Source organism: Hippocampus guttulatus, chromosome 1 (genome assembly GCF_054856545.1).
Source record: "Hippocampus guttulatus isolate MCC_2025c chromosome 1, RoL_Hgut_1.0, whole genome shotgun sequence".
Lineage (NCBI taxonomy): Eukaryota > Metazoa > Chordata > Actinopteri > Syngnathiformes > Syngnathidae > Hippocampus > Hippocampus guttulatus.
In genome coordinates, this window is record NC_141261.1 from 12,465,517 (window position 1) to 12,479,036 (window position 13,520).

General features: G+C 46.4%; 1 protein-coding gene across 6 annotated transcripts in view; it reads left to right on the forward strand.

Moving 5' to 3' along the window:
* Window positions 1-13,520, forward strand: part of prdm16 (PR domain containing 16) — a 190,887-nt gene that overhangs the window by 163,261 nt on the left and 14,106 nt on the right. Inside the window, exons 4-10 of one of the 6 annotated variants that reach the window (XM_086110079.1) lie at window positions 1,846-1,986; window positions 7,574-7,676; window positions 9,966-10,167; window positions 10,264-10,429; window positions 10,592-10,745; window positions 11,113-12,784; window positions 12,923-13,007. In XM_086110079.1, the coding sequence (XP_085966205.1) occupies window positions 1,846-1,986; window positions 7,574-7,676; window positions 9,966-10,167; window positions 10,264-10,429; window positions 10,592-10,745; window positions 11,113-12,784; window positions 12,923-13,007 (2,523 nt within the window). Of the gene's footprint in view, window positions 1-1,845; window positions 1,987-6,220; window positions 6,687-7,573; window positions 7,677-9,965; window positions 10,168-10,263; window positions 10,430-10,591; window positions 10,746-11,112; window positions 12,785-12,919; window positions 13,008-13,520 lie in introns of those variants that run through there. The other 5 variants (XM_086110096.1, XM_086110121.1, XM_086110087.1 and 2 more) reach the window with 5 other exon arrangements.

A 13,520-nucleotide genomic window follows, 5' to 3' on the forward strand; every position in this document is an offset into this window, starting at 1 on the left:
AACAATGGCAAATTTATTATGCATAAATGTTTTGCGCTTAGAGATGAAGTTTATCTGCTCCAGTTTATCAGATACAGTTTATCTGCTTCAGTTGTAACTGTTAACTTTCACAACACTTTGACTTTCAGTCTTTTAAGCGTTGACTTAGAGCAATTCTACCAAATAAGTGTGGCTTGAACATAAATAAGGAAGTCTTCAATCAGATTATGGCAATAATGCAAACATATCTGCGGCTTTATCACATATCAAGTAAACCCTACTGACTCACTCAAATGAAGTGGCTGATTTTTGTTTTTGTTTTTTCCTCCAAATTTGCAGCCTTTGCGATTTGAATATTTGAATTGGATTCATTGTTCGGCTCTCGTGCTCACACCTCAACTCAAAACTATGCACACCTTCGATTGTGTGCATCTGGACAAGCACCCACGCACCAGTTCTCTCACACCTCCAACCAGACACTTTACATATTTACCTTCCAAACTCCACACCTGCATCCCTTTCACCCACACAACAAGAACATGATCGTTCACACTTTACGAGCTGGAAAAATAAAAGCTGGCTTTGGAAAACATGGCCAGTTCTCTGAGTTCATGAACTGCGCGTGCATCTAAAAACGTCAAGTGGCTTGTTGGTTCTTCTCCGTTGCACCTCGAGGTCTATCTCCTCGCCACCATGAGAAGCGTCACGCTCACCCGAGGCCATCGCTGAGCCAGTCTGATTGGGAGTTGTAATTAGCCCGGTCGCTCCGTTTCAGGCGAGTTTTCTCTGGAGGATACAAACAGGCGTGGGATTACATGCAGCGCGGGGGTGAAATTGGAGTGTCAATCCTGCCTTGGTGGACTGGATGAGCGTGGAAAGTTTAAAGAAGCAAATGGGTTGGGGTTTTTGTTCCCTCCCTTTTCGTTTTCTACTACAGCGACAGCATCGTTAAACAATTCTCATCACACGGATTCGTCATGTGCCGGTAGTTGGTGATGGTGCTTTGTGAGGAAATGTGTGCAATGTGTACCAACTCCTTGTCCTGCCAGTTCTGATCTGATATCATTTCAACACCTGTCGTCATCTTAGATGTGAGATTCTGATTTGTCATCAGAGGAACAAGAACTGCTCTGCGGTCCACCGTTGTTGTTTGAGTTCCAAGCTACACTCGGATATGTGGCACCTTGGATCTCCCGATACCACGGTTCAATGTCAGAATCCAATTTTTAACTCCGCTGTATTTAAAAAGCACTTTAAAGCAACCACCGCTGTATATACAAAGTGCCGGACGTGGAGCAAAAATAAATCATACAACAGCAAACGATGAAACGATAAGTTAATAACGAAGGCAGTAGAAAGCGCAAAACGAGTCAAACTAAAAAATCTTGCCGAGTCAAAAGCCAAAGCAGAAAAATGAGTTTTAAGATGACTTTTAAAGACGGGAAACGATCCACGAACACCTTCCTTGCTCAACAAAAATCCATCCTTTTTCCATCCATTTGTTGCCACGTACCTCCATCTGCTGTCAATCTCTCTGAAACGTGAACCCCTCCCTCCGCGTCTGGGGGGGTGCTGTCAAGGTTACAAAAGGTGATCAATATGTGCCAAAGAGAGTCGTTTGACAAGTCAAAGAAGCTACCGTTCTCAACTCTTGCCTCTTCTCATCATGTCAGGCGTGACGAGGTTAGCTCGCCTGTTTCTGCTCTGAATTTATAAGGTGACCGATCTCAAAATGACTAGCTGACATCTACATTTGAAACATGATCGACTTCCTCCCGATTGAAGCAAACTTGAAACGGAGTGAACTGGATCGGTGCATCGTCAATTTCTGCGTTTCTAAAACTTGGACCCGTTGCTCCTAAACAGGTGGTGGACGACATGGGCAACATCAAGTTTGCTCTGGACGCAGGCCCGGACAGCCCCAGCAACAGCTGGCTCAAGTATGTCCGCTCCGCCCCTTCGTTTCAGGAGCAGAATCTCGCCGCCTGCCACCTCACTGGAGACCAGGTGAGTGTCCCGCATGGATTCGGAGTCCACATAAGAGACACATTGTTTGCGTTGTCTTTGTCCCACGACAGCCAATGCCGCTTTGCTTTCCTGTTTCCCATCCACTCAGAGTGATTAGCGGGTTCCTCCATCTTTTGTGTGTTTGCCATTGTGACTGCAAAACATGTTGGCTGGTCATGACCAAGGAATGGTTCTATTGTGTGGCTGTCACTGGGCCGGTTGCCAGGGTTATTAGGAAGTGACACACGCAACAAAGCTTCAAGAACAGCCCGGCACTCATCGGACTTATAAAACCATCAGCCAATGAAGTGTGAGAATCGATTTAGTGTATCGGCTGTTTTGCACCTGCTCCGTACTGTCATAAAGGTTTGGGAATAGGAATAGGCCAGTGTCTTTTGGGCCAATCATGAATGGGTCAGGGTTTGTGATCGACGCGATATTTCTCTTCCATTCTCTGGAGTTCACTTAGGTCTGTTTTGATCAAACTTGAGTTCAGTTCCTTCCGCCAACAAAACTCTGCTGCAGACCAACCCAGCTATTCTAAACAAAGTTGGTGGGGTTCCATTGTGGTGTGAAAGCGATCTGAGCTTAATCCGATCCTGCTAGTTGATGAGCTAATCAGCTTTGACCATCAACGGCTTAATGGTAACATACAGATGTTGTCGTAAACTTCTGAAACCGGTCACTTATCAAAACTTGAAAAAAGGCGACATTCGTATTGCAGCACAATTCCGATTTTCTTTCTTTCTTTATTTTTTTGCCCACATGAGACACGTATCTGATTTGTTATCATATAGTTCAAATAGTGACAATACAGTTCCATCCATCTGTCCATCCATTTTTCAATGAGCTTTATCCTCACAAGGGTCACGGGGGTGCTGGAGCCTATCCCAGCCTTCTTCGGGCAGTAAGCGGGGGACACCCTGAACCGGTTGCCAGCCAATCGCAGGGCACACACAGACGAACAACCGTCCACGTGCGCACTCACACCTCGGGACAATTTCGAGTGTCCAATCAGCCTGCCGTGCATGTTTTTGGAATGTGGGAGGAAAGCGGAATACCCGGAGAAAACCCATACAGGTCTGGAGAGAACATGCAAACTCCACACATGGAGGCCGGAGCTGGAATTGAACCCGGTACCGTTACACACCACGATGTTTACTTCCATAAGTCGTTGAGGAAGAAACAGAAGAAGAAGAAATAGAAGAAGCTAGGCTAACTTTTAACTTGTTCCATAACTACCTTGCAGTGGTTGAATTTTTTGACTGTGGTAAATGACTTGGAGGCAGCACAGTGGTCGACTGGTTCGCACGACGGCCTCACAGTGCCGAGGTTGCAGGCCTCGGCCTTCCTGTGTGGAGTTTGCATGTTCTCCCCATGCCTGCATGGGTTTTCTTCGGGTACTCCGGTTTCCTCTCACATTCTAAAAGCATGTGTTGCAGGACACTCCAAATTTTCCGGAGGTGTGATTGTGAGTGTGAATTGTTGTTCGTCTCTGTGTGCCCTGCGATTGGCTGGCAACCGGTTCAGGGTGTACCCCGCCTCCCGTCTGAAGGCGGCTGCGATAGGCTCCAGCACTCCCGCAGCCCTCGTGAGGCTAAGCGGATAAGAAAACAGATGCATTTATAGATGGATATGTGACTTGGGAGACACATAACACTCAACACAACCAGATACAATCACAGAGTCTGTTGTTTCGCCAAACTCATTGTTGAGCACAGATGCCAACATTTGCAATGGGGGGGGGGGTATTAAACTGGTTTCACATTGACAATTGTTGACCTTTGGCATTTTTAGACCTGATGGGGGGAGGAAAAAGCATTCAACACAGGAAAAAGCACTAAGAACAATCTTTCAGAGACGTCCAAGAATCGGCTGGTGAATGATCCATTTTGGCCCAATCATACTTTGTTAGTGATGGTTTGTGTTCGAAAGGGCATCCGGCATAAAAACTGTACCAAATAAGGCATACGCGTGACTTATGGGGGCAACCCCTGATTGAACAATAGTGGCATTAATTTTTGTGTACCCCGTTTTAGCGATAATAATTAACTCATTCCCCAATAACTCATTTTAAACGTCTTTTCAGACTTGGTCTAGAATTGGCTGGTACTGAATGCGTTAATGAATTGCCCAAACAGGTGAATGATTTATGTGTCTCGTGTTGGAACGAGCGAACAGAATGTAAATGTATCCATAGGGCCAAAGAGAAGTGAAACTTGCCCTCGAATGACGTCAGACGACGTGACATGCGACATGACAGTCATACGACAGGAGCCAAATGCCGCCATAAAACTCGCCTGTGCGTTCCGACATTCCTGTCACTCCACTCTTATTTGTTTCCTAATCCCCGCCTGCATAGCCGGCTCCTCCTCGTGCCTCGCCGCCCTTTTGTCTCCTTTCTCCGTCCTCAAGTCTTGACCTGCCACCTGTCAGTCTTCCATACAGAAGGGACGGGCCACCGTGACCATTTAAGCTTCAGACATTGCGAAAAGAAAAGGGAGAGCGGCTTGGTGCAAATCTGAAGGAATACACGAGGGCCTCCGAGATTGACAAGCACCAATTGGTTGGCGACACCAACCTGCCTAATCCTTTCAAGATTTTCACATCAGTGCCCCCCTGCCACTGCCGCACATTGTCAAAGGAAAGAATCGGCGCACCGTCGAAAATAGTGCCGAATTACCGCACCCAGTAAAGGTCACGTGTTCCGTTGCTTTTTGATGCGTTTTGCAGTTTTTAGCTGGCAAATGGCTTTGCTTTTGTTTGCCTGGCCACTGGTCCGTCACAGTTATGAGCCCATCATTTATTTACACACTCCACAACACACGGCCACTCAGTGCTAAAATGTGTTTTTTAGCAGCGCTTTCAGTGATTTCCCTTCTCGGGTCTTTTACATGCACAATGCATGAGTTTATGGAAATGTGTGCACACTGCAAATTGAAACGCAGCCCTTGAAAGAAAAAAGAAAAAAAGGGAGTCTGGTCTGGTTGTTTATCACTTTCATGTTGTAAGTCGAACAATGTGAAGAATTAATTGTTTTTGTCATCATTGAATTTATATGAATATTTATATGAATATACTGTTTATATATATTATATATATATATATATATATATATACACACGCACACATGCACATACACACGCATATATTTTATTTCTTTTTTTTTTGGTTTTGGCCGCGCACATGCATTTTCTCTCTTGTGAATGGTGGGCTGTCCTTCCAGTATAATAGTCAAAGCCCTTAAATGACAGCGTGTGTCCAAAGATGTGGCAAAGCTGCATCTGGTGAGGGCAAAAATGTTGAGAGCTGTCATGTCAGGACTACGGTGGGTTGATCGGATGATGAAACATGTCCAACTTAAATACTCACTCTTTCATCTTTTGTGGAGCATTGTGGGCCCTGTTTGATCTGGAGGGATTAATCAATAGACACACGCATACACACGCGCGCACACACACGATGTGTGTGTGTGCGTGTGTGTGTGTGTGTCTAGGCCCACAGTACACAGCTTGACTGATTAGACATCTTTTTCTCTGGACACTGGACAGAGATGAGGAGAGTTCACAACTGAGGCCGTGTGCGGGCTAAGAAAACATCTACACTTGTTGAACACACACACACACAAAACTGCTGCAAAAATGCCGTTGTTTTGCCCAAACAAAAGCACATAAGATGATGCAATGTACATGTTTATAAAAGTGACTAGCGATGTTCCTAATTTTTGATATTATTGGTTTAAGACACAAAACTATACAATGATTTAAACTACCTTTAAACTCAACTATCAAAAATTATATCATTTTATTCCATTTCACCTGTGTGTGTTTTTTTTTTTGCAGATATGAAACAAATAATCATGAAATAACTATTGATTCCGGCAAAATATGACCAATTAGAAATATACAGTATGAACATCTTTAAATTTAACATCATTTTTGATTCCACATTTTATGAAAAAAAAACTGAACGTAACATGATTGAGAATAATGCCAATCACTTTTTGGAATGATCTTTCTGCGCGTGTCGATTTCGCGTCCTCGGTGGGCGCGTGGGTGTGTCTTGTCGTGAATGAACGCGTGCGGGTCACTCGGAATTTATTTTGTCCATTACGCACATATATATTAGATGCGTCTTGCTGATGATGTTGGTGGGGGGGGGGGGGCGGGCGGAGGGGGTTCGGGCCTGCGGGAGGGGTCCTCCTTGCTTTTGGCTGGAGATAAGACGAGGAGGAGTGGCCGGCGGGTGGACCACAGGGAGAGCGACAGAGAGAGAGAGAGAGAGAGAGCGCGCACCGGGGGGGTCGTGAGGAGGAACCACGAAGAGAAAGAGAGAGAGAGAGAGAGAGAGAGAGAGAGAGAGAGCGACTCATCTTCATCACCGTCATCTTTAAGGACGCTCGGGGACTAGATTAGAGAAAAGTCCGTGCAGCGGCCGTACACCAGTTTGGAGGAGGCCAACTCGTCGAAGTTGTCACCGGGCGTGCGTACACACTGCCGGGCCGCTCCGCGACCTCTGACGCTCGGCCGGCTCCGTCTACTGCTCCATCGGTCCGGTTCCCGGCCGGGACAGGGAGTCGTGGTGGAGCGAGTATGGGTTGCGTGGCCAACTCCACCGGGACTGAAGTGCTCGTGCAGCTGGAGGCTCTCCGCACCGCCGCGCAACTTTCTCAACTATTCCGCCTCACGGAGAAAGCAAAGGTCAGGGCTCCGGCGTGGACAGGCTCCGGCACCGACAAATAATAATAATAATAATAATAATAATAATTGTTTGCTTGTTGTGTCATACCGGCTTCGTCTTACAACTCGTAAAAGTTAGTTCTATGCCCATGTCGCCGTGTGTGCGTGTGTGTGTGTGTGTGTGTGTGTCTTGAGGGCTGGGGGGGGGGGGGGGGGGCGTTACTCGGGCGTCCTTGGTTTAGAGAGCCCCCATGTGGCCAGACTTCACATGGCAAGCTGTCGAGCCGTTCGCGCAGATTTGCTAAATAAAAGGCTTCTCTTGTATGGATTTTTGTTTGTATTTGATCATATGGCAATACACGTTGGTGTTTACATGTTTTATGTGTGCATGTAATTTTTTTCTGATTTCGAAAATGTGTTTGACTAATATGATACGACGGGTTGTCCCTATTCGGATGTCACTAATTGCATGAAATACCTTCAGTAATTTGAAATAAATCTTTCCGACCCCGATGAATTGTGAATACCTGAAATCTACATTTTGTCGTGGCTGCAATTTCGAGTAATTCTAGACGTATTCTAGACATTTTGCTGACGGTTCCTAAAATTATTCGTTTGCTTTATTTCAAAAATATTTTCATCAATGTTTAAGATGCATCAGCGTGTGCTGTCAATTGTGGAAAAGGGTTTTTGGTCTGATTTGAGTAAAAAAATGGTTTCGATCACTCTGATTCCACATTTTAACAGTCGAACCGCCAGCAGGATAACGACAGTATTTTCATTTTATTTTTTTATTAATCCGATCCAAGCGCCTAAAAACATATACTCATCTGAAGCAGTCATTTCTAATCATTTTGACGTTGAAAAGTATAGATCTATATTTTTTTTATTTCTCTCCCTCTCCATAGATTTATTACAAAGCAGTCCGGGACATCGATGCAGGGGAGGAGCTTTTAGTGTATATGAAGGACGGCATTTTCCCGGAGGGATCCATGGCACCCAATTTACAAGGTAAGGAGACCAATGCGTCTCATTAGCGCATATTTTAAACTAAATCCAAAAATGCGGCCTGTTCTACTTGCGCGCCCATCAGCTACCACTGTTGGACACATTCGGACGGGGAAAGAGAGAATCCCTCGTTCGTTCGTTTCCTCACTAAATGTAAATTATTCCAATCGTATTAAAAAAAACTCAACGGCACTAAAAGTACATATTTTATCCGACTTGCCAATAACGGCGCTGAATTGGATTTGTTTTATTTCACAGACAACCCACAGAAATAATTCATTGACACTTGCTTTAAATTTCAACGTTGTAATTTATTGTCAACCTCAGAGTTTAAAAACATCGACAGAGTTCAAATTCATCATAAGAAATTATTCGGACACATTTTTATACTGTTTTCATTTTTATACATGTTTGAAAGAAAATATTTGTGAAAACTTTTTAGAGAAATTATCTCTCCTCAAGGGGAACGTTGTTTTTTCTTCAAAACAAATCATTTTGTTGCTGGACAAATTCGTTTTTTTCATTTTCGGACCCCTTTCCCTTTGTATTAATACAAAATTCAGTTTTTTCCCGATGCATGCAACAAAAATAAATAATGCCAATATGTCGACGGGAATCAAAAAAAATGTGCGTGCATAATTGTTGAATAGAAGTGATGACTGAGTGGAAAATGATTTGTTCAAATCCCGCAGTAGCATGAGTGTGAGTGTGTGTGCGTGTGTGTGTGTGTGTGTGTGTGTGTTTTGGGGGGGGGGTGAATGTGTGGGCGCGCAAGACCGTGTTAATTAATAGCCGACTGAATAAAGAAGAAGCAAGCAAAAAAAACTAACTGCAATCAACAATTAATTTAGTTTGTGAAAGAGATTCAAAAGAGTGGTGCAGCCATGAAAAGTGTAATTCTCTGTTTGTGTGTTTGTCTGAGTCATCCGCTCAGTGGGCTTTCTGCATCGACTTTATCGGAGCCAGAATTTAGTAGCGTAAAGAACTTGAGGAGTCCCTTGAGACGTCACCCATGGTCCTAGATTAGCTGCTAAACTGCACATAATCGTCTTTCCAATCATCTCCCCCAGAGTCATTAGCCTCCTCTTTAAAACCCACCGACCCCACTGAGGTGAGCTGCGGTGGGTGGGGGGTGTGGGGTTGGGGGCCATTTGAAATTGTTAGTCACACTCTCTTGCGAAAGTTGCATCAAAGTGCCGAGTTAAAACAACGACCAAAATACACTATCCGTGGAACATGTGCACGCTTGGTGTCAAAGTGTGCGATTTCGATCGCTTTTTCTCCTCCCAGTGTCATGGCCGACTGACGATCAGGTCATTTATCCTCCTCATCAAGGTAGGATACATGCATGATGCCAGGCTAATGCTCTTTTAATGGGCCCAAAAAGGTCCAGCTGCATAAGCGGTCACGGTAGAATATCAGGCGAGCGTTGCATTGTATAAGTCACCGCCGATAAACCCCTTGAAATGATGGATGGCTGTGTACATTGCCGGATGGCAGGTGGGTGCCTTTGGCGCCACCGTGCAGGCCCCCGCTTACCTCTGCTTGCTCCTCGAGGCTTACAGTATTCTTTTTGGGAAATTGTTCCGCCGCACACGCGTACGCTTATTTCTGTGCACAAAGAGTCTCCACCGGACCCGGACCCCCCCCCCCCTCCCACAACTCTCCCACTGAGCTGTTGAACTTGGACTCTGGCTCAGGAACTCACTATTGAAAAGGCTAGCCTGACTTTTTATGCGTTTGACCTCGTTGGTGAGAAGTAGTGTAAAGGTTATCAACATGGAAGGAGCTGACCGGTCCCTATTGTTTCCCGTTTACACACATGCAGTCCCCACGACGATTTCCCCTCCCGAGCAATTAACCGCATTAATGAAGGCTGTGTTTCATGGCTAATTGATTTCCATTTGATACAATTGTCAATGGGGGGGGGGGGGGGGGGGTTGGTTTTACCACTTAAATGAGAGTCAATTTAGCTGTAACTCACCGAGAGAGAAGCAATTGATGCTAATGAATATAAAGATTGATTAATTGATACAAGTTATACACAGAAAGATTTTTGATGCCCAGATAAAATTAAGATTATTCAAACCCGTCTCAACGCAGGCATATGAAATTCTATCTAAACACATAAGTCATTTTGGGCATTTGGGTAATTCAGAGTCAAGTCCATTTTGAAAAAAATTAAATAAAATAAAAGCCAAGTCGTACGACTTATCAAGTTTCAGCTTTATTTGATTGTGAGGGCGATTGTAGTGACTTGGCGGCGGCGTCTCTGTTGTTTCGTGCGTGCAGATGAGCAGATGTACCGCTGTGAAGACTGTGACGAACTGTTCTCATCGACGCTGGAGTTGCGGCGACACCAGAAATATTCCTGTTCCAGCGCGGGCTCCATCTTCGACAGCCTCAGAGAAGACTTCAAACAGGAGCGGGAGGACAGCGACGAGCCCGTCCATGAGTGCAAAGACTGTGAGAAGATCTTCCCGAACGAGTACAGGTGAACAAAACTGCGCCGCTGCCGCCGCCAGTAGATTCGCATCGAGTGTGGAAATGGTGCAATTCAGTTTATTTTGCTTGTTCTGTCCACGTGAAGTTTGGGCCAGCACATGATAGTTCACACGGAAGAGCGGGAGTACAAGTGTGACCAGTGTCCCAAAGCTTTCAACTGGAAGTCCAACCTCATTCGTCACCAGATGTCGCACGACAGCGGCAAGCGCTTTGAGTGTGAAAATTGTGATAAGGTACAGCATACCCGGCACGTAAGTGGTGCACTGGACACACAGGCCTTACCCGATCAGAAATTCTGCTCCATTTCTTTCTTTTTGTGGCAATCCGAAAGAGCTTTGCAAATGTCATATGTCAAAGGGGACGACGAAATCCAAACGGAACATTGTGTTTGTATCCATTTTTGTGCGCGACAGGTCTTCACAGATCCCAGCAATCTACAGCGTCACATCCGCTCGCAACACGTGGGGGCGCGAGCTCACACTTGCCCCGAGTGTGGCAAAACCTTTGCCACTTCGTCAGGCCTCAAACAGCATAAGCACATCCACAGCAGTGTCAAACCTTTTATCTGTAAGTGAGAGTCCTGTCTGCTTTTGACTTTGAGGTCTGTCGTCTCTGTATTTGATGATTTTGATACTTTTACTTTTCTAGAAGGCTTTTGTTTACATTTTTTTTTCTCCATCTCGTATGAGTCTTCGGACGCAAACGCACCAGTCCAAAGTTGATATTTGTGTTCTTCTTTCGTATTGAAACAGATAAAACAAACTGCGATGGACTGAATTTTCCCTATGCCAGACTTTACTTGCTGTGTCATCAACAAGTCTTTTGCCTTTGGCTTTTCACCCCAGATTTCCAATCACATGGCGTGCTTGTGTGTGTGTGTCGTGTTTAATTTGGTTTACGCAGTTAGAGACAGTGTTAAAAAGGGTTTAACCAGGCCCTGATGGGCTGTGTCTTCTCGTACCCTCAGGTGAGGTGTGCCACAAATCCTACACCCAGTTCTCCAACCTCTGCCGCCACAAGCGTATGCACGCCGACTGCCGCACTCAGATCAAGTGTAAGGACTGCGGCCAGTTGTTCAGCACTACCTCCTCCCTAAATAAGCACCGCCGCTTCTGCGAGGGCAAGAACCATTACGGCTCTCCGACAGCAATGTTCAATCCCGGTATCCCCATGAGCTCCAGTCCGATTATGGCCAAGGCCAAGTCCCATCATCCGCACCTCCCTGGTCTGAACCAGTCAGGTTTAGGCTTCACAGACTACTTTCCATCCAGACCTCACCCTCATGCCGGCTTGCCGTTCTCCCCAGGACCTCACGGTTTCCCGTCGCTCCCGCATGGTTTCCCAGGCATCTTTCCTCCGTCGTTGTATCCGCGACCGCAGCTATTGCCGGCGAGTCCGATGATGAAGACGGCCCTTAGCAACAGCACTCAAGAAGTCAGACTGCCTCAGAGTCCTCTAGATGTCCCTCAGCTGTCTTTCGTGAGCTCAACAAACAGTAATGGAGGTCACGGTTTAAGTCTGCCCGAGGACAAAGATACCGAGACCAAACTGGATTTGTCATCCGGTGGAGAGGTAAAAACTGAATCGAAGATGGCAGACGTTTCAGATGGCAGCGACCTGGAAGATGTTAACACCACAAGCGGCACAGATTTGGACACCACGACCGGTACGGCCTCGGGTGATGGTTCTGACCTGGAGAGCGACGGCGATAGCGAACGCGAGCACAATGGCAAAAGGAGAAAACCACCTGCGGTCCTATCGCGCCAAGACGGTCAGCAGTTAGAGGACGCAAACAGTGCAGTGACTCCGGCGGTGTCCAATTCAGGCAACCTCTCCATTGAGCGTCCTTTTTTGTCTTTGGTGTCGACACAGCCCTCTTTCTTCCCTCCGCCTGATGAGCAAGCACTTCCACCCACCGCCACAAACACTAACGCGGCCACCACTGATTCCATCAAAGCCATTGCTTCGATTGCCGAGAAATATTTCGGTCCGGGTTTGATAGGTCTCCATCAAGAGAAGAAGATGGGTCCGTTGCCCTACCACTCCATGTTTCCTTTCCAGTTCTTACCCAATTTCCACAACTCCTTGTACCCCTTTAGCACTGAACGAGGCACCCTCAACTCTGGCCTCTTCTTTAAGGAAGAGCTCAAGTCGCCTCGGGAGCATCTACACAAGATGGTTTCTGGTGCGCTCGGCACGCCTGTCCCCGCTGCAGAATCACCGTTTGATCTCAGTACGAAGCCCAAGGAGACCAAGTCATCGCCTCCAGCTCCAACGAACCCCTCAAACCCAAACACGAATACGGGAAGCAGCAGGGGCTCTTCGGTCATATCAAGCGGTGAGGAACAACCGTTGGACCTCAGTATTAACAACAGAAGCCGAGGAGGTCACAACGGTACGGCGGCCGTAGCGCAGAATCAAAAGAACCACATCTACGGAATAGGAAAGGGGGTGTCCATCAAGGACGAAACTCCCAATTTTCCCATTCCTCACTCCCAGTCCCTGCACCAATCCCCAATTGCGCCGCACCACCAGCCACAGTCACACCAACCGCCTCCTCTGCACTACGCCAAACCTTCCGCCTTCTTCATGGACCCAATATACAGGTATTTCTTACCCGATTAGACCACCGAGTGTCACTGAGATGAGTGCGACGTCAAACATTGTCTTGAGTTATGGATTAGATGTTCCAGATGATCCCTGACCTTGGTACGTAACCCTCTGCCTTGTTGTTGGTCCAGCAGGGTGGAGAAAAGGAAGCTACTTGACCCTGTGGGAGCTCTGAAGGAGAAGTTCCTCAGGCCTTCGCCACAGCTCTTTCATCCGCAGGTAGTCCGACATTAAAACTACACTCACGTGTCGGTGATAGGTATGCTAAATAATGCAGGTGCTACTCCGAAGTAGCGGGAACCATCTATGAGGTTTTGCCGATGATTACCAGACGCGGTCAATGACCATAAGTATCTCCGAAACGCACGCCGTGTGAATATCCGTCTCTTCTCCCTCCCACGCTGCCCCAACCTGAACTGATGTGGGCTCGGTGCGCCGTCATTCCTCACTGCTGATGTTATGTTCTCAAGGACTTGTATGACTTCTTCCTTTGTTTATTGACTGGCGCCTGTGTACTTCGTCACTTCTACCTTTTTTCAGAAGACGCAGCCTGTTATTGTGGCCTCTTTGATAATCGCTCACATTGTTCGACTGTCCCCAGACCCTCGCTGCCTGTACAAATCTTGATTGCAAAGAATGATAGTATTAATAATTTTTTTTGTAATGAATAGTAAGCATTTGAATGGTATCCTCACTAATCTTAGGCATGGCATTGTTTCGGGTGGCGGGAGC